This window comes from Poecilia mexicana, unplaced genomic scaffold, assembly GCF_051168715.1.
Source record: "Poecilia mexicana isolate PSO_F unplaced genomic scaffold, ASM5116871v1 scaffold_10, whole genome shotgun sequence".
NCBI classification, from domain to species: Eukaryota; Metazoa; Chordata; class Actinopteri; order Cyprinodontiformes; family Poeciliidae; genus Poecilia; species Poecilia mexicana.
In genome coordinates this window covers 27,327,872-27,348,349 of record NW_028263379.1, presented here as the reverse complement: position 1 = coordinate 27,348,349, position 20,478 = coordinate 27,327,872, and the positions used below count along the sequence as shown (strand labels likewise).

The following is a 20,478-nucleotide window of genomic DNA, read 5'->3' as shown; positions in this document are numbered from 1 at the left end:
GTGAATGTAAATTACAGCAATTTTGTGATACTAACATGCAATGATAATAATGATAATGCTGACCATACAGTGTCCTCCACACCTACTGGAGCCATTGGTGAGACTGGGTAAAAAGTATTTGATAAAGTTCAACTCTTTTAATGGAGTAACATAATCCCAAATTGCAAAAAAAATAATATGTTGAATTCGAAATTGAATGAATTTACTTAATCTGGAAAACTGTCCATCCTAGAAATAACATGCAAGTAGTTATTAATGACTTTTTAAGTTAACCAAAAGGTCAGAGTAGTTTTAGTGAATCTCCAAAGCTTAATTATAAAAAATAAATAAATTGTAGCCAAGAGTGGCATTAATTAAATGCTTCCTACCTGCTAACCTGTCGGTTGGTAGGTGTTAAAGAAAAATAGCCTTTTTCCGTCATACCATTACAAATAAAAACCTTAAACTAACCTCAGCTCTGGTTAGACCAAGATTGAGCTTTTTGACAACAACCACCCCAGCTGGATTTGGCCCGAAACAAAGAACGAACACAAGATTGCAACATACTTTCACTGTTAAGTATGGTGGAGAGTCTGTGATCTTGTGGGCCTTTTTCTACTTCAAAGACCTTGAATAGTAGGAGATTTTGAATAAAATTGTATGTAGCCACCCAGAACATTGAATATGTGTTGACATTGAGTCTTTAAGTAAGAAAATGATGCCAAACTGAATGAAGAATTAACACAAAATCAACCTTCTTTCAAGGGTATCTTTAGTCCCAAACCCCAAATCCTGCAGAAAACCTGGGAGGTTGAGCTGAAGAGAAGTGAGCATTAGTGAGGAACCAGGACTCTCTGGGTGATGTAGAGAAACTGTACAAATAAAAATGGTCAAAGATTTTTCTGTCTGGACGCCCCAACCTTTCTAAATGTAACGAGAGGAGTAGGTGCTCTCCCATTCGCAACGTGCTAACAGAATCAATGCCAGTAACTGTGTTACACATGTTTTCATGGAAAAAATGTTTGTTTTTTTTTATGTGAGATTATGCTACTGCAATAAAAGTTGAATTCATCCGTAGGCTTTTTGCACATCTTGTGGTGCTAATAGGTGTGGAGCGTGCTGTGTAAATACGTTCAGTGAAACCGCTTTCCGTCACATCTGTGCGTTGAACCCAAGAGCAGCTCTGACGGAGCGGCTCTGTGTGTGAACGTGTTTTGTCCTCAGCTGTGGGTGAACCAGGAGGACGGTGCGGCAGAGCCGGCCGAGGGGACCAGCGAGGTGCAGAACGGGCACCTAGATCCGACCAATGACTGCCTGTGTCTGGGCTCCCCCCTTCAAAACCGAGACCAAATGAGGGCTAACGTCATCAACGAGATCATGAGCACAGAGAGACACTACATTAAACACCTCAAGGACATCTGTGAGGTACTGAAACACGTCCAGCAGCACAAACACCAGCGCTCCGCACCGTTTCCTAATAGTACTAGTAAGATCAGCGGAGGTAGTAAATTTGCAAGAAGCTGAATAAACAAAAGCAGGTGTGAGATGTAGAGAACGCTCGCTCATGCTACACGAGGATCTATTAAGAATCAGTCACACTCCCACATTCACACTTTTATCTGATTTAATCATATTTTTTCTTTGGATTAAAAAAACCAGCCCAGAGCTGAGACTCCTCTTGTCAGAAACACGTGAGACCACTTTATAGTTTTGGCTGTCTATAGCAAATACATCTCGTTAGTTGTGCTGAGGTTTAAAGTTGAATTTTGCGCTTAATAAAATTCAGCCTTGTTCTGCGCGTTCTAATTTCTCCGAGAAGGCCTTTCCCGAGTGCCATTTAAATCAAAATCTGATTAAAAACTTAAAATTGGACCACATTCCTAATCATCCAGTCGCATAATTTAAAGATACTAGATACTTGTTTTGTTTTTGTTGTGTTTTTACTGAAGTATGTGAATCTATAAAATAAAGAGTGAGTTTATCTCACAATACGGTTCATAAGAAGTACGCCGAAGAAACAAAACTACCAATTCTGATGCATTTATATTGGACAATGACGTCACAAGAGGCAAAATAATCTCGCTGTTCAGCCACATTGAAAAAGCTATGGCACAAAAGTGACTTTTAGTCGGTCTTGAGGCAGAGGTCCTCTTCACAAACGGTGTGTTTTATTGCAGCCTTTTCCCATGAGGCAAGGGGAAAAATGTATGTCTTCAAAAGACATTAGATTAGCTGCCTCATTCCTGATGTGATGTCAGCAGAAGCATGTGTTTGTGGAAGCTTGCTTTCTAGATTTTATCTCGATAAATAATGTTTTACAGCAAAGTAGCGCAACAAGCAGAAAACGACCATGACACAAGATATCTCTAAAGTGAGTGTGCGATTGATTTTACAGAAAAAAACAACAACCTTGTAGCTTTAAGTAAATCCCTCTTGTTTTTCTCTGATTGTTGTTTGATTAACAAAAACTATAGTTTGTAGTACAATAGACTCAGATAAACACAGGTTGGTTCTGGTTTGAATTTTGTTCTTCTTAAAGAGCCAGCGTCAGCCTTTGCATGTGTGCAGAGCAGCAGCAGCAGCTCCACGGCAGATAAAGCAGATAAATAAACCACTTTGACTTGGGGTGGTTTCTCATGCACATTTCTGGCTTATCTAATCATCTGGGCCTAATCCTCTGAATGCCCTTTGCTTGTTCTGTGGATGAAGCGGAATGTTTAAAAATAGTTGCAGCAAAGCATAAATTTCACCTTCTCACCTCTGCACCTCGTGCTAGTTGAACCACTCTGCATAAAGGTTGTGAAGTGGAGGGGTGTTCCACCTTCAAAAGCCCACTGACTTCATACAGACACATGAAATCTGACTGTGATTATTTGGACAAGTTGACATCTTGATATTTTCACTAAATGTTAAAGCATCATGACCTTTAATTAAACACTAGCAGCCGTGTCACAATCCCTTCACGCAATTCCGAGTAAGAAATATGTGAAACTCGTATTTTTTAAAAGTGTTATCCTCTTCTTTTTTTTTTATCATCGTTATTATTTTTGCAGGGTTACTTGCGCCAGTGCAGGAAGCGTGTGGACATGTTCAACGACGACCAGCTCAAGGTCATTTTTGGAAACATAGAGGACATCTACCGCTTCCAGATGGGCTTTGTCAGAGATCTGGAGAAACAGTACAACACAGAGGAACCGCACCTCTCTGAAATTGGGCCGTGCTTTTTAGAACACGTGAGTATTTTCTTTTTTATTTTTTTTTTGTTCACTCTTAAAAGGAGGTCTTTGACATTTTTGGGACCAATTTTTCATCGGCTTTGAAAAGCTTTCTGTTGCAAATTTTAACTGATTGTAGTTTCTGTTTAATAGCAACAATTGTTCTCCTTTCTATACGAGTTGAGGGATGGCATGAGCATCTGTGTTGGTTGATTTTAGACATTTTTTTGCATACTGTATCAGTCTAATAAATAAACCCAGGTCGACATTAACAACTGATTTCTATTTCCATGTGGTTGCCATTTTGTGTCTCAGGAGGAGGAGGCCATGTGTTACATGTGACAGTAGTAATGATGCAGCACAGGACTATGAGAGGATTATTATTAATACTGATTATCAATTTTGGCCCAGATTTTCTTATCAGTGCATCACTAGAATATTTAACTGTTTTAATATAGTTTGTGGAATATATTTTAGGAGGTGTTTTTAAAAAAATAAATAAAAACAATCCAACGATACAGAGCTGCTTCTAAAAACCTACGAATGCAGTGATGAGAGCAGCAGCATGTGGTTGAGCTCGCTGTCTGGGGTTTGACCCTGACCTTGACACCCTTTGCTGGATGTTTTTTTTTGCCCCATTTTTTGTCTGATTACCAAAAATACAGGCCCTTTGCATCACAAAACATCTTACAGCGTATTCTACAACTACTCTGCATTAACGATAATGAATCATTAACATCTTTTTTACTTTTTTCTCTACACACATAGTGACTGTAATGTGCACCAAATTACAAGATGGCAATTTATCTTGACCACATCATACCAAAATAACAATCAGTGGTTAATAATTGAGATGAAATTGTTTGGATGTAATATTGTAAAGTTGTTCATTTATTGTAATAATCCAAGGGTCTCACGCTTGGTTTCATGTCCTTCCGTCTTGTCGTGTAAATTCAGCCAACGAGCGGCGCTGACCAAACCAAAAGAGCAGCTGGTTTATGAACACAGAGGGAATCATTTTTCCAAAATGTTACATCGTCTTCTAAAAATAGTACAGTAAAACTTTGATGTTCAGTTTATGTCGGGAATGCTCTTCTCTTATTTATTTTATTTTTATTCTTTGTCTACGAGTTGCTGAATACATGCAGATTTAATTTAGAGCGACGTCCGCCATTTAAAATGGGAACTGCAGTAAATGGGCTCTTCTACTGAGGTAAAGAAATTCTGCAGGCCAGACTTCTGGGCTTGGTTCGATGCTATACGTTCAGCTTTGGGTGACTTTCTGTCATTTAGGAGCAGCGTCACTGTGAGAGAGCTGTTGTGCTGCACAGTTCTGCAGTTAAACAGGATTTTACTGCTACTTTCAAACAAAGGCACAATAATTACAACGTTGACATTAAAGACGGCTCTCCTTGGCATTTTATATTAGCCATTGGGATGATTGATGTTATTACCATCGCTAGCACAAGGCCCTAACTACTCAAAGGATGAAACTGAGCAGCTGAGCTGTATTACGATCAGCTTTGTGTTATTTGTTTTAAAGTAACAACCTCTGTAGAAAGTACTGCTTTCTGTCTGGAAGCCTCTTGCTGCTTTTGTGCTTCCTCTGACTTCGCTAATTGTGAAAATAGCAAATGGCTTCGTTTCTCAGTAACAGCGTCCACACTGAAGAGTGTTGTCGTCAGTGCAACATGGTAAATCTTCCAGATGGTACATTCACAGAGAAATAAGATTAGACTTTCAGTTTCAGGGATGGTCCAGCAAAAGATCATCCGTTTCCATCGGATTTCTAGATGCATAAACTAGAGCTAAGTTATCTCAGGGTCTTAATGTAACCATCACACAGTTGAAGCTAAAACTGTCGTTATCCTTAACTTAAAGCCGCCTTCATGTAGATATTGGCAGTCCGGCTGTCTGCTTAATTGTGCTTACCGTCTCACTTCCTCTGACGATGAATCTCTCCTCCTCTACATTGCAGCAAGACGGATTCTGGATCTATTCAGAATACTGCAACAACCACTTGGATGCCTGCATGGAGTTAAGCAAACTGATGAGGGATGGCAGGTATCAGCACTTCTTCGAGGCTTGTCGCCTCCTCCAGCAAATGATTGACATCGCTATAGACGGCTTCTTGCTCACCCCTGTCCAGAAAATCTGCAAATATCCCCTACAGTTGGCCGAGCTCCTCAAATACACAGCACAAGACCACAGGTACCGTCCGCTTTAGCGTTATTCCATGGCTTTACAAGCTGCACTGATGCGTTGTGTTCTGAGATGCTCCTGCTGCAGATGTTGAGTTCATTACACCGAGGCGGTAGTTCTCCTTGCTTGTGCTGAAGCAGATGTAGAGCCAACAGTATGCATCTTGACTTGAAAAATCACACTGCGTGTTTTGTTTTGATGGCACTTTCCAGGAGCGTTTTTTTTTTTTTTTTGCAGCCCAAACTGTAAATATTAACAGATTCCTCTTGCTACGTGCTACAATTTTCACAAACTACATGCTGAGTGCAGGAGCCGGTGTGGGCAATGTAAACATTTGCACATGCACCCTCGAGCCCTCCCAGAATGCATGATGCGAGCTTCCAGATGTGCAAACTCATCCATGTGAGCCCACAGAAACCCTGTGCAAGTAATGCGGCGTGTCTCCGCCAGCTCCAGGTCATTCACAAACCAAGCATTCTCAGCCAGAGAGGGACAGGTGCCAGCTCTGCCAGAAAAGCCTGCCAGATCACAGTGTTTCACTGTTTGAGAGCTGTGGAGAATCTGCCAGATATAGGCCTGTGTCTGTCTCACTTGTTCACACAACACTGGGGCACAAACACACACACACACACGTTATCTTCCGAAGTGAGGATTGGATCCGTAGCGCATCTTAGCCGGAGGGATAAATCCAGCTCAGTTTGCATAGATGCTGTCAGACCTTACTGTGAATACAGAGACGGCTGAATAAAATTAAATAGCTGTGTGTTAATTTGACTGTATTTCAGCAGACTTACCCCGCTCACTCACTCACTGGCGTTTATCACTGCTGCCTTTAATAGGCTCCTCTGTATCCCTCACTAATGCATCGTAATATGTCTTTGAGTGGACGAACTCCAAGAGCCATAACTTCGGCCCGTAACACTCCCGAGTAATTACGCATGCCTTGTGTCTGTAGCGACTATCGATACGTGGCAGCTGCTTTGGCCGTAATGCGGAACGTCACTCAGCAGATCAATGAGAGGAAGAGGCGGTTGGAGAACATCGACAAAATCGCCCAGTGGCAAGCCTCCGTTCTCGACTGGGAGGTACGTGCACCGTGAAGAAGATTTCTATCCAGTCTGCTCATTGATTCAAAATTGTGTTGTTGCACACCAGCAAAGCTGGGAAAGATGGAGGAGTCGAGCAAAGAAAAACTGAATAAGTTGAAAAATTACTCGGCAGAAATCAGACCTCTTCATGTTTTGTCATACCACCAGTTCAGTCAACTGAAAAGAAAATCTCTACGTTTCATTCACTTCAGTGTATGAACTATTGCTATAATATAAACTTAAGTTTAAGATTCATGCAGAATAAAAGCTATGAGCAAAAGAACCACGACACTGCTGTATCTACACAAGGATTATTAATGCAACAGTTTGTCCTGTGTAACATATTACAGTTCTAATAATGCAACATTTATTGCCATTTGTAGTAAAAATATAGAACATAAACCTGATGCATCTATTTGTAGTTTCTGAATACTTATTGCTCTAAATATTATATCTTTTAGCTGTTTTGCTTTTTTATAGACTAACACTTCTCACAGCTGATTCTGATTGGTTAATTAGCAGAGCTATCTTCTCGGGAAGCTAGCCTGAAGTCTGCAGCTTATCGTAACACGCACTTCAACAACATTAGCTTAAGGGATAGTGCTGATACTTTGAAGTGAGACTATGCAAAGTTACTGTCAGTCTATTTTTAGTAGTTAGATGTCAAATTGCACTGAGTTTGCAAAACAAATTTTGAAAAATCCTGCAAGTTGTGGAAGGCTAACATCTAGTTAAGTAGCTACCGAGACAATTTTAGTCACTTAAGATAACTGAGAACATATCATGGGATAAAATGTTAGAAGAGTTGAGAGTTAGATTTAGGTTTTTTTAGCCAAACAACAAAGCATCTGGCTGGTCTTTCTGCTAGCTTGGGTTTAGGCTGGAGATGGGGTGAAGGACTTGCATCCTGAAGTTTCTGGTTGCTACATGCAGCTTTTGTTTAGGTTGCAGACTGATCACAGGATGTGAGAACCTGCGAAAGAAAAGTCTTGTTCCTTACACTGACCGATAACGAGTGAGAAGAAAGCGAGCAAAGACGTTGTGGTTGAGTTTTGGCTCAATCTGCTGCTGAGTATAAATATGTATGCATACTCTCTGCACCGGGTGGTGAGCAGTGACTCTTCAGACTAAAATCAGTTGCACGTTTACATAGAATAGTTTTGTGCTTCTCTAGATGTTGTGATGTCCATTTGACAAGATGTTGGCCTTTCGCATCTCTGAGGATTGGTTTACTTTTCTAGAGGCTACAAGTTTCCTGTACTGTACATGAGATCTGTCCATGTTACAGGGAACCTATACTGAAAATACTTTCACAGAATCTGCCTTAGCAGTTTTTGTTTTTCACAAATGGGAATATTTCTGAAAAATCCAAACGTATAGCAACATGTGCTACACATGTTATACGTTATTCTGTGCTCCATAAAGCCAATTGCTCACAGTGACTGCTCTAGCACTTCTTCTAGCTCCACATTAAATTGATTTGAACCGAAGGAATGATTTGATGGAACATTTTAAGGGTTTTGAATTGGTAACGTTTTAAATGTTTTGCCTACCTTGATACCGATACCTGGTCCATGCCTACCTGGGGTTGTCGTAGCAACTGCTGCACAGGAAGGAGAAGAGATTATAGTAAAAAATATGTGAAATTATCAAAAGGAAAAGTCTTCAAAAACTGTTTTTACATGATGATATTAATAAATATTACTGATTTAAGATAAAATCATAATAGTACCTAGAAGAGAAAGCGAGCTAAAGGTCACGTTTGATGCTTTTGTTTTTCTCGAGTTGCAACTCAGTGGCTAGCTCCCATTTTATGACAGCTCAGACATCTGAAAGCTCCCTCGGAGCCACAAAAACCATTACATAAGTGCCTTCCAAAGGCTGAGAAAGTGCAGCTATAATTAGTAAATTGACTGTAAGTGTACTAAGTACCAGTGTCCCTTTAATTAGTTAAGTTTTTCTGTGGTTGTATCTAGGGAGATGATATTTTAGACAGGAGCTCTGAGCTTATCTACACCGGGGAGTTGTCATGGATCTATCAGCCGTATGGACGCAGCCAGCAGCGAGTCTTCTTCCTCTTTGATCACCAGCTGGTGCTCTGTAAGAAGGTAAGCGCTTTTTCTTTTTCTTTTCTTCTTTGTTTTTGTCTATTTCAACTTCTTTTTTTATTTCTACCCCTGTATGGCTGTAAACAAGCCGGCTGCGAACACATAAATCCCCAGTTTGTGCTCCAGCGAGTTGCGGTATCACATGGCTGGCGAAGAGGGGATGCTTGAACGCAGTGTGACTTCATACAACCTTAGCGAGGAGTTGAAAATAGATTACATAACGCTGCATGAGACACACCAGTCCTCTGGGAAGACGCATTCAAATCCTCGGCGCATTTCACAAAATGGGAGCTGTGGTCGTTTGGGCTCTAATGCACTTGGGCTGTTATTCTTCCTGTCAAACGAATGTTTACGCTCGGATGGACTCGATACACTCACCGAGATGGAGACACAAATGCAGATGGACACACACACAGACACACACACACACAGGAGCCAGATCACTGCATTAACACAGGCAGAGGAGCAACAGTTTCATCACAGCGCAGACACATGGAAAAAAAAAATGAAAAGGAAAATAGACATGTTGTCCTTCTGTTTTTCCACCCTTCAGTTCCCTCAGCTGAGACTCTCTGGCACTCAAAATTAACCCCGGTATTTTGCTGGGTCTTTATGTAACTGTTCTTTTCCTCCCTGTGTGGATTCTGCCTCAATATGCTCTAAATTATAAATTCCAGTCTATTTTCTGATTATTTAATATCCAGCATCCTCAGTACAACGTGTGCTCGAGATCCTGCCATCCCCTCAGTAGCATCAGAGCAGAAGCATTTTGTACTCCTGTACCTCTTCGTCGCATATTACAATAATCGACGCAACATCTGCATTTATCTCTCTATGTTAATTAATAAATAGTTTGCCTTCTTTTTTCAAGGTAAAGAGGCTTAAAGAATTTGGGGTTTTTTGGTTTGGAGAATGCAGAACAAATTTGCATTTGCTCTTTCACGTTTTCAAAAGGATAGTGTTGTATTTTGGATTTTATGAGATGGAGAAGAGAAAGAGATGCTTAATGCTGAACCAGGAGGAAAATAAAACGGGATTTTAAATTTTGCTGCAAATAAGCCTGTTGTAATAAGCAACTGATCAATTAATGGCATAATAAACTAAGATTAGCTCAATAATTTCCATTTTGGTGATTAGTATTTTGTTTACAGAGACATTATAATCAATTTTATCTATGACTTCGGTTGTGAGAGGTTTTTTTTGTTGTTGTTTTTGGTTGAATATTTTAAAAATCTTCCAGTTACAAAATTAAAGTTTATCGGTCTTTGAGAGGATGAACATGCATTCATACACCACTATCATTATAACACTTGAAAATGATCTCAAAACAACATTAATGTTTACCACAATAATTACTGGGACAATTTCTTGTTATGGTGACAGACCTACTTACAAAATAAAATCTGGAAAGTGCCCATTTGTATTTATCCTCCTTTACGTTGACACTGAAACCCTTCTCTCGCTCCTCTCCAGGACCTGATACGTCGGGACATACTCTACTACAAGGGCCGCATCGACATGGATCGCTACGAAGTTCGGGACGCCATCGACGGCCGGGACGACGACTTTAACGTCAGCGTTAAGAATGCTTTCAAGTTGTTCAACAAAGACAGCGAGGAGATCCACATCTTCCTGGCCAAAAAGCCCGAAGAGAAGATCCGCTGGCTCAGGGCCTTCCACGAAGAGCGGAAGATGGTGCAAGAGGACGAGAAAATTGGTAATCAGACACCCGCTGTAGCTTCCAGTGTAGGTTCGATTGTTTCATATAAAGTTGCAAATAAAAACCCAAAATAACAACAAAAAAAAATCACCGTAACAAACCAACGCTAGATCAGACTTGCTGGATTCTCTTCAGGACGAAACAAATGACTCATAAAAGATGCGTCATCAGAACTGCAGAAGGTTTTTGATTTGTCTCTGACTTAATTCAAATCTGTTTCCGCTTCTGCAAAAGACAACCTTTGCTCCAGTCGACCTCCGTTGATGTCTGACCAAATTCCTGTGCTGCTGTTTAGGTTTTGAGATCTCTGAGTACCAGAAGCGACAGGCAGCCATGACAGTGAGAAAGGTGACCAAACAGAAAGGTGAGGCAACAAGAAGATACCAGGTGATTTTCCCTTTTTGTTTTGTTCTCCTCACTGATCTACTCTGTCTTCTCATCGCTGTTTACTCTGTCTTTAATAACCTGCTCTCCTTTTTTACTTCCTGCACCCCGTTTAACACATGCCTTGTTTCTGAGTGGAAATAGGCCAGTCTTGGACCCAGTAACCCAGAACAGTCAAGAGATTATGGCTACTCGTTGTACTACAGCGCCCTCCACTCTTGTTGGCACCAGTAGCAAACGTGTGAAAAACCTTAAAATAAATCAATTTAATTTTTTTTGCAGCAGCATAATCTCACACTGAGAAATGGAAGAAAAATCCGACCTTTACGTTTATCTTGTGGTGTTTTTTTTTTTTTTAGTCACTCCTACCAATTTTGATCAAATAAATGTAAAATCTTGATACAAGTAAGGAGCTAAAACGCTACATATCTACAGTCAGAGCATCGATTAAAAGTTTAAAGTGACTCTGTGAGAAACAAAGCGTCTCAATGACCTGTTTGTGTTTTTACTTTATGCAAAGTAAGCAGGATGATGAGAAAAGTTAAAAAAAAACAAAAAAAAACGAAAAAGTCCAATGATTGCATCATGACAGGTTATGAGAGGCCACGCTGCACTTCTAATCATTTCCTTTTGTTTTGGCACACAACAGAATCACCTAATGAGCTTTATGGACTTGTGTACCAGAGGCAGGCAAAAACAAATAGCGTGTTTGTTTTTGGCTGCAACAAGACGCACTTTGGGGTCACCAGGTCTCCATAGCTACCACTGAACACTATCCACACACCCATTGGTTGACAAAATAAAAAAGCCTTTCCTGTTCTACAGTCACAAATCTAAAATTACCTTCTGTCCAAAGCCATCTCAGTCCCATAGAAAACCTGAGGTGATCTGAAGAGAGGAGATTATATACAACAGGCTCCAGATTCTGCAGAGAGGAGTAGTCAAAGATCCGCCTCTCTGCATGTTCTCCCTATTTTAAGTAAGCAGGCAAATTGCTGCCCTATTGGCAATTGAGGCTCTTCTAACTATTAACCCCCGGGTTGCAAGCAATTTCAGAACCGGTTATTCTGCTTAAAACAATCACTAAAAAACTTCAAATCAAGTCCAAATGTGAGATTATTCTCCTGCAAAGAAGCATGAATTTATTTCGGGGCATTTCCCACATGTTTTCCAGGGATGCCAACAATCATGGAGGGTGCTGCATGTCTAACGTCTTCCGTCTGAGTCGAGCCTTAGTCAGCAGCACAAGTTGGAAAAGCAGCCGTTAAGCATCAATGAAAAGACAGAGGGCTGTTTGCATGAAGTTTAAAGGATGATCCCAGTCTTCAGGACATGTGGGTCCTGTGTCACGCTTGTCTAGACGCCATTAATAGCAGCACCACTCCAGACGCGTTTCTCTCCCTCTCTGAGCTAAAAGGTGTTTGGTGTAGCTTCCCATCGCCTGTAAATGCAGCGTAATGTTGCCACGACACAGTGTGGCGAATTGGAGCGAGGATTTCGGCACTACGCCTTTTGTCCATGTCACTGGGACGGGGACATCTACCGAACATGCAACGGTGAGCTCTGTAGCAGAAGAACACGTCAAAGAAACCCGTTTTTCCTCCAACCAGACGGAGCACCCACATGCCCTGACTTGCTGGCATCAGTCCTTTAAGATTTAGCCATTTAAACTGCCAGGCTAGATGTTTGTACATTTACCATTACTGATGTTCTTGCCAGATAAGCATGACCATCCATTTAAGGTATCGATGAAGTAATAACTAGAGCTGGAATGTTCTCTCTGATGCTAGGAACCCCCTTTCCCCGTAGATGTTTGTGAGAAGTAAATGTTGTGTGTTTCTAAGTGCTGTATGTGTACGTGGCTGGCACAAGGTGAAGTACTTTCTTGAATTTCAGATTCATTTATAGATTTCATCTTGAGAAAGAGGGCCATGTTGTATGGACATGGTTTGAAAATGATAAAGGTATATGCATTAGAGTTTTCCTTAGAGCTAGCACAATAAGATGCCATGGCAACTGCTAAGCAGCATTGGAAGGTGTTGTGTTTATAACGTTGGCACTGGAGCATGCAATCACTGTCCAATCTGTTTACAAGCATTATCTTGACAATCCAAGATAAACAGCCTCTACTAACACAAATAGATCCAACCTCTCCGACTGCTAAAGCGGAAGACACCGTTTCTCATCTCTTTGATTTGTTTTTTTATTAAGATGCCATGGCAACTTTTTTGATATTTCATCTTCAAATTCTGATTCCTTACTCCTACTAGCATAGCTGTGATGCTTGTAGACTGTAGCTCAACGACACCGTAGACTGTAGATTAGTGCATATTAAAATGCTTTCTGTTGGCTCTACTTTCTCCACCTGTGTGTGTGTGTGTAGTGTGTGTAAGTGTCAAACGGTGCTATTCAAACAAAGGCGCAGACAACAAACTCGGAAGAACAGACTCCAGACGCCTGGTGTCTTGATCATTTCAGGTGGAACCTGTCAGTTCTCCTGTTGCGCTGCCTCAGAGTTTGTTTGAATAGCGTCGCCGTCCTCCACTGTGTCATCGCTGCAGCTGAATTTCACATTTCTGCCGATTCAGCTTTCATCGTTTTGACCAAAGTGTATCATGTCTCGAGATTAAATATGCCGGAATGATAACTGGTAGCTAATCTTGTTCGCCTGCGTGCCTGTTTTCTGTGTGAAGCATGACTTGATGTTGTGGTGTTGTCCGAGATGCACCGGTTAAAGTTTTGGTGGCCAGATTCCGACTTGCGTAAAACGTGAACCTGGCGACAACAGTGTTAGTCGATTCCAATAACTCTGTGTAACATTGCACGTTGTCAGGGTTTGTTTATATTGCTAAATCTATTTTTTTATTCTGTTTTCTTTTTTATTTACCAACCATTTCGGTACTTTGAATATTGTAGTTAATCTCAAAGAGCTGACAGATAAAAGCATAAATTAAAGAAATGTACAATTTAATAGCGTTATTGGCCTCAAAACAAATTCATATCTGTAACAATGTGACATTTTGACTTGAAAACTAAATGAATCATAGATATATAGAGATAGCTGACCATTTTTTAGTTAACTTTATTAGGAGCAGAGGTGATATTACAGAATCACATAACAGAGCAGTCACGTAAAACAGGCTTTTACTATTATTTCTTGGTCAAAGAGAGATAATTATGGCGTTCAGCATTGTATATTAGCAATCGGATACATAAAAATGCAGATTCTTACTTCAACAATGTGATTTTCAAAAATGTGCCAACATTTCCAAACTCAGCGAAAGAATAAAACAGCATTGCTGTTATCCGCTGAAAGTCTCGCCCTCTCAAACTTGTTTTTTCTTTGACATGTGTGAACAAACTGAATAAAACATTTTTCTTTTCAATCTACTTTTTCTGACTCCCTACTTAAACACCTGTCTGATACTGAAAATAGTTTGAGTCTCTCCTCCGTTCAGTAACGACGTCCACACTGAAGAGTCTCATTGTCAGCACAATGCGGTTGCGTTCGAGTGATCGGAAAACGATTGGATTTTTCTGTTTCGGGGCAGTCTGGCCACCAGCCGGTTTATCGCTGCATCTCTAGTTGTTTTGCCTGTTTCATACATGAAACTGATGATGTTTCCCCTTTGCTGCCTCCCTCCTTCTTCCTCTTTTTCTTCTTCTTCTCTTTTCTGCTTTGTGATCTGCACCACTTCCTTACCCTATCTCAATCCCCACCCCCCAAAATCCCTTGAACCCCTTGCTTGTTTTTATTTGCGCCTGCCTTCCCAGGTGTAAACAGGTGCACGCCCCCCTCATACCCGCCCCCGCAGGACCCCCTCAGCGCGGGGCAGTATGAGGTAACGGAGGACATGGCACAAGGAGAGGTTTTTGAATTCAGTCAATCCAAGAGAGGCCAGGGGCCTTTCTGGCAGAATTTTAGTAGATTAGCTCCATTTAAGAAATAGAGAAACACAGACTCTTCTGAAGGACCAGCTATTTTTCTTAGAAGCACTAAACACTGGATGATTACGTCCCATGATGAAGAAAACACAACCACCACAAACACACAGGAGACTCTGAAGTTAAGGACCAATGTTACTATATGATTTGATCGGAAACACCAAGAGGACTTTGAGACTTGAATTTCAAAATTGAGGAAAAAAAAAAAAAAGACACACCTTTACAACAATTCTTCTTTGTTAGTAACGTCATCACGCTTCTTCTCCAGCTGACTCTGCTGTCACAGACTTTATCCCTCCGATTCTGCACATTCACACCTTCTGAATGTTCTGGAGTTATTAAGATTGTTAAATGATTTTGTTTTGAGCCCATCGTCGTTGTCATCATCATCATCATCTTCTGGAAATAGCAAGCCTTCGAGGTTAAGCTGGGTCGGTCCTCGTGGGAGCGAGACCTCGCCGCGCCGCGATCCCTCTGAATGTGAGCTCGACGGATGACACGGGAACCCGATGCGCTCAGGACCCGCCCAGCTCGACAATCCCAGACGGATCAGGCCGTCGCCGCTCCACTGAAACCATCCATCCACACTTACTTATGAAAACCCCTCTCCGTTTTATTTATTTTATTTTTTTTTTAAATGTCTGCCTCCAAGTCTTCTCTTCCTGCTCCTCTTGTCCTCTCTATCTCCCGGTCCACCTGCTCAGCTTCTTCCTCGCAGAGGAAGAGTTTCATTCTTTTGGAAACCTGCCATCGGCCATGATATGACAGGTCAGGGAACAAATCAATAGTCGGAACATCAATAGAATATTTACATCCCCTCGCCAGTTGCTCGTGACAGGGTATTCACATCGGCTCACAGCGATGCTCAGCGCGTCCCGCTCAGATGAGCCGTCTGCGAGCAGGATATAGGCAGGGTACGGTCGGCCTGCCTCGCGTCACAGTCCCCCCACACCGCCACTCTCCCCAGAGACCACCCCTGTAGCACTGTGCTGGCAGCTTACTGGGTGTTTGGAAAAGAGCACAGCCTACCTCCAGATATGAGCAGTAAAAGTCAAGTTGATGCATCGGCCAAGGTCCAAAAAAAAAAAAAAACGAAACAAAAAAAAAACAAAAAACTGACTTCTTGAGTTGATTTTGTAGTGTTCACACTGTTAAATATATCCAGTCTGAGTTCTTCTGCTCTTATTTCAGTACAAGGGATACAAATATGCAATGCTACAGAGAGGAGAAATTAGCCAGGATCCCAACCGGTTCACTGGTTAAGGACATTCGGAGTCTGTTCGGATTCTTAAAACAAGCCAATACCACGATGGGAGGGGGAACGAAAAGGTGTATTTAATCTGTAGCATGCACCTTCCCTCCCGACAGATTCATTAATCTCTTAACACTTTGAATCTCCCCCCCCTCCCTTTTCCTTCACGTCGCTTTCCAGATCTGATCCGTGTTTCTGGCAGTTAGCTCCGGCAACCGTTAAGTGATTTACAAAGGACCGAGCCCCCGATCAGATTGATTTGTTTAATCAACAAAGTCCCTGCAGCTGCTTTGGGAGAGAGATCCTCGCCGCGCGCCGCGTCCTCCTGGCGAGGCGTTTAGATAAGGGAGGATATCTGAGGAGGGGAAAAGAAAAAAACAAAACAAAAAAAGAACGATTGACGCTCATCACGAAGGCGTAATTCTACTCCAGGAATGTAAGTGAACCATGTGTCCATGCCGTGTGATCATGTTTTGACCTCAGAAGTACATTTTGTGTTGGATTCTACCACCCGATGGACAGTGCATATACAGTATGACAATTGTGCAATGTGATATATCATTATATATCTTCACTAATCACTTACGGTGTGCTATGGAAGAGATAAATATTGCCCTGTGTCATTTTGTTTGCCTTCTTACGGGCCTTATAACCTATCGGAAAACGAGACCTTAGGCTTGCTTTGTATGCCGTGCAATTTCTGTTTCAGTAAAGGAAGTTGAGAAACGGGTGAGTCGGCTGCTGGTGTCTGTAGAGATGGCTCCCGGTGAGATTGTCTTGGAAGATTAACTCTCATGCCTGGCACAGCAAAAAGAAATGGTTCCCAGGCCATGATAACCTCAGGTCCCGTGCTACACCTATCCACCACCACCACCCTCCTCGCCCCTTACTCACCGCCCCGTCAGATCAACACCACACACACACACGCACACGCACACCTACATACACAAATGCACAATCACTTGCTGGCCCGTTCTGCTGCGGAGAAGAGAGATGCTATCTAACAGTGCCTTCCAGCATTCCACTAGTGATTATCTATTCAGTTTTCACTGGCAGATTTGAATTAGTCATGTATTTTCCCTTCGGTGCATTTCTTCCTTTCTCTCTTCTTCTCGTCCACACACTGGGAATTCCTCATCCCCTCCCTCCACCCCACCGAACCCCCGACTCCCGCCCCCACTCCAACTCCCAGTGCACCAAAACTCCCAACAAATCCGACAATTGGTCAGGCCTTTCTCCTCCCCCCTCCCCCCCTCCCCTCCTCCTCCCCCCGCTCCAGTAGTTACAGTGTTGTCTGACTGAAACACTTTGAAACACTTTATTATTGTTATTATTTTGTGTTACACTCGCATAGCTGCAATCAACTTGCACAGAGAGGAAGTTTTGTTCTAATTCCAGCTACGTAGAGTTCCATTTTGTTATCTATATATCTCGCAGAAAGAGGATTTGATTTGAGTTTAGAGTAGGAAACCGATTCACGTTACTCAAGTTAGACTTCACATTTCAGAGTATATTATTAATAGTGAGTTATGAACCGAAAGAAGTCATCTATTTTAACTTTATCTGCTACACTCTGTAAATAGTGTAAAAAGAACAGATCATATATTTGGATATTTTGCGTTGGAGACGAATGTTGTTCCAGTTCTAGCGTGCGGTAGACCTCAGTACCCAGGTAAATGCATGCTTGTGGCATCCAATATTTTGCATGAGACTTAAGCCAACTCTTAACGGATTATTTACGTTCATCGAACTTCCGAACGCTTTCTTTTCTCTTCTATTTGTTTTTTTTTCTTTCTTTCTTTCCCCTCCCCTCATAGCGGAACCATTCATTCGTGAAGCCATGCCATCTCACTTAAGGGAGTTGTTTTCTCTGTCCACCTGTATCCTGCTCACTTCACGCTCCAAAGTTGTAGCCTGTGTTTTGTTTGGTTTGGGGTTTCTGTTTTTATTTATTGCCACTTAGAGCAGCATGTCAGTCTCTCATGCTGAATCAAACATCTGTTAGGTGAAACGACAGACACCGCTGGTCTCCGTGCCCAGATAAAAATGGGTATTTTAATCCGTAGCTTTTCGTTTAGCACGCTTTTCCTTCACACTGCAGACTGCTGGTTATTTTTATTTGACTTTATCGTGTTTCGTTTGGAGTGCCATCATCAAGCGGAGGCAAAACGGGTATAATTTTTCTATGACAACAGTGAACCAAATAGGAGTTAGCTCTGATCGCGGCTGTTCGTGTATAGATTTGTAGTCGAGCAGAAGACATGAAAACACGTGGAGTACCCCCCACCCCCTCCTCTTTACACAAGCTAAAGCTAGGTCCACCCATTGAAATCATTCTCTCTAGTTTAAGTAATGACTTGACATGGAAAATTTACTACTCTATTTATTGCTATCAGTATTAGGGTCATTAAGTTTGGGCCAAACAGTTTAAATAATGTATATATTGGGTTTGTTTATTCTTATATAACTATCAATCTGACCTTTTAGGAGTCCTAAAGGACAGCCACCTGTCCACTTTGAGGTCTGTTTTTTTTCTTCTTCTTTTTTTTCTGTCTCTGCTCATGTAAGCCAAGTCAGTGGACAGAAAACTATTAGAGAACGCTTAGATTTTTGTCATTCTTGGTTTCTATAGTCCAGAGTTAACTTGAGCCAGTAATCATCCACGTTCAGCACAAAGTGCCCAGCAAAAATATGAAAACATCTTGAGCTTCTGCACATTTTGTGACATCATAGCTACTGACTTTAATTGACTTTGTTGGGATTTTATTTGATACACCAACGTAATGCGGTGCGTTCTTGAGAGGTTGAGGTTGAACGATTACATGCCTCACGCAAATAAAAATCTGAAAGGTGTGGCAGACATATATATGATACCCCCCCCTCCCCCCCCCCCCGCAACCTTCATAAATGATCTAAATCAGGGGTGTCTCATTTTCATTTCAAGATCACAACTGTCCTCAAATTGCCAGTTGTAGCAGAAACTATTGATAAAAGTACCTATTAACAAACTGTTAAAAAGTAGTTTTCTTTACATTCAATGACAGCATCTCAAAAATTAAATAATAATAATAAGTATCTTTCACATTGATGTAACTTGACAGTATACAGGAAAAATGCTTTAATTTAAAATCTGAGACTCTAAAAAGACATATATTACTCAACAACACCCATAAACTTTCTCATTTGCAATGTACTCCTGACCAAAATGTGAGGAATAACACACGCTATCGACAGCAAAACATGGTGGTGGCAGCATCATGCTGTGGAGATGCTTCTCATCATCGGTTTTAGAGTACATGGAGCTGAACAGGACAACAAACAGGCTTGGAACTGAAGCGGAGGTTTACCTTACTTCAGGACAACCACAATGAAACAGCTAATATCAAAAATGGCCCAGTCAAAGTCAGGGCTTAAATCCAATTGAGAATTTATTGCAAGATTTTAAAACTAATGTTTGCAAAAACTCTCTATCCAACAAGAAACCCCCCAAATCCCCAAAGAATTGCAAAACCCAAAAATAATAAAGAAAATAATAATAATAATAATAATAATAATAATAAGCAGTGTACCGTGCTTTCATGACTTCTCAATATGGCATAACCTTTTGTTGAGCTTTCAGATAAAATCCCAATGATGTACAGAGAAGTTTCTGGTTGTAATGTGACATGATTTGAAAAAAGTACAAGACGTTTGGATATTTTTGCAAGGCACTGTCGCCGACTCTTCAGTAGTAGTTCCTCACAGCTGATTATAGGGTCCTGTGTTGTTTCAGAGTAGTCAGGGTACAAAGTCTTCGACGAGCCATATATTCATGTGGTGTTCAGTGACAACGAGAAGACTTCAATCCCCACACTTGCAAACCTTTTCATTGTATATTACCATCAGGTTTGAGGTCCGGATTTTTTTTTTTTTTCTGTCACAGAAAAATGTACTCCACATCTTTTTGACACCATATGCAAACAGTGTTTTTTTTCCTTCTTTCTTTCTACCTTTCTTCCTTCCTTTCTTTCTTGCTGGCCTTTATTTGTTGTAGAAATGGATAAAAACCTGAAAAATAATGCCTATTCAATCCAGAAACTGTGAATGGGAGAGTGGAGATGTCAACTGTATGTACATTATATGTTTTGATGTAATCAGAAGCACTGGGAATATGTTGTACTTCGCTGTAAAGAAAAAAAAATAAATCCATATCTGATATAGCTGTACTTTTGTTGAAAATAAAAACCTCTACAGAACGCCGTGTCGAGGCATCAGTGTGTGTGCGCGTGTGTGTGTGAGAGTGGGGACGGCGGGGTTGCATTGTTGAGTTTCCTGTCGCGTGACATCACCTCCTGTTTGTAGGAGCCGTTTCCAACACATGACACACTCACTCCAGGAGACGTTACAAAGGAAAGATTAAAGGGCATGAGATAAACACGACCGCATCACAGAAATAAAAGAAATCAACACACTCCCAGCCACAAACGGTAGCTTGCACATGACTCTGCTGCGATGAATAAGTAATGGGGAGTTACGCAAACGTATCTCCCTCTTGGCCACGCTGAATCGTAGGCTGTTCACTCCGCTTCCTGATGTTTTGAAGTCC

General features: G+C 41.3%; 1 protein-coding gene across 3 annotated transcripts in view; it reads left to right on the top strand.

Moving 5' to 3' along the window:
• Positions 1 to 20,128, top strand: part of LOC106928832 (uncharacterized) — a 60,420-nt gene extending 40,292 nt beyond the window's left edge. For 2 of the 3 annotated variants that reach the window (XM_015005354.2, XM_088009760.1), the window contains 8 exons: positions 1,204 to 1,404; positions 3,033 to 3,212; positions 5,173 to 5,405; positions 6,352 to 6,481; positions 8,461 to 8,592; positions 10,066 to 10,309; positions 10,608 to 10,676; positions 14,471 to 20,128. In XM_015005354.2, the coding sequence (XP_014860840.2) occupies positions 1,204 to 1,404; positions 3,033 to 3,212; positions 5,173 to 5,405; positions 6,352 to 6,481; positions 8,461 to 8,592; positions 10,066 to 10,309; positions 10,608 to 10,676; positions 14,471 to 14,646 (1,365 nt within the window). In that variant the 3' untranslated portion in view covers positions 14,647 to 20,128. Of the gene's footprint in view, positions 1 to 1,203; positions 1,405 to 3,032; positions 3,213 to 5,172; positions 5,406 to 6,351; positions 6,482 to 8,460; positions 8,593 to 10,065; positions 10,310 to 10,607; positions 10,700 to 14,470 lie in introns of all 3 variants that reach the window. The other variant, XM_088009759.1, reaches the window with a different exon arrangement.
• The last annotated feature ends 350 nt before the right edge of the window (positions 20,129 to 20,478 follow it).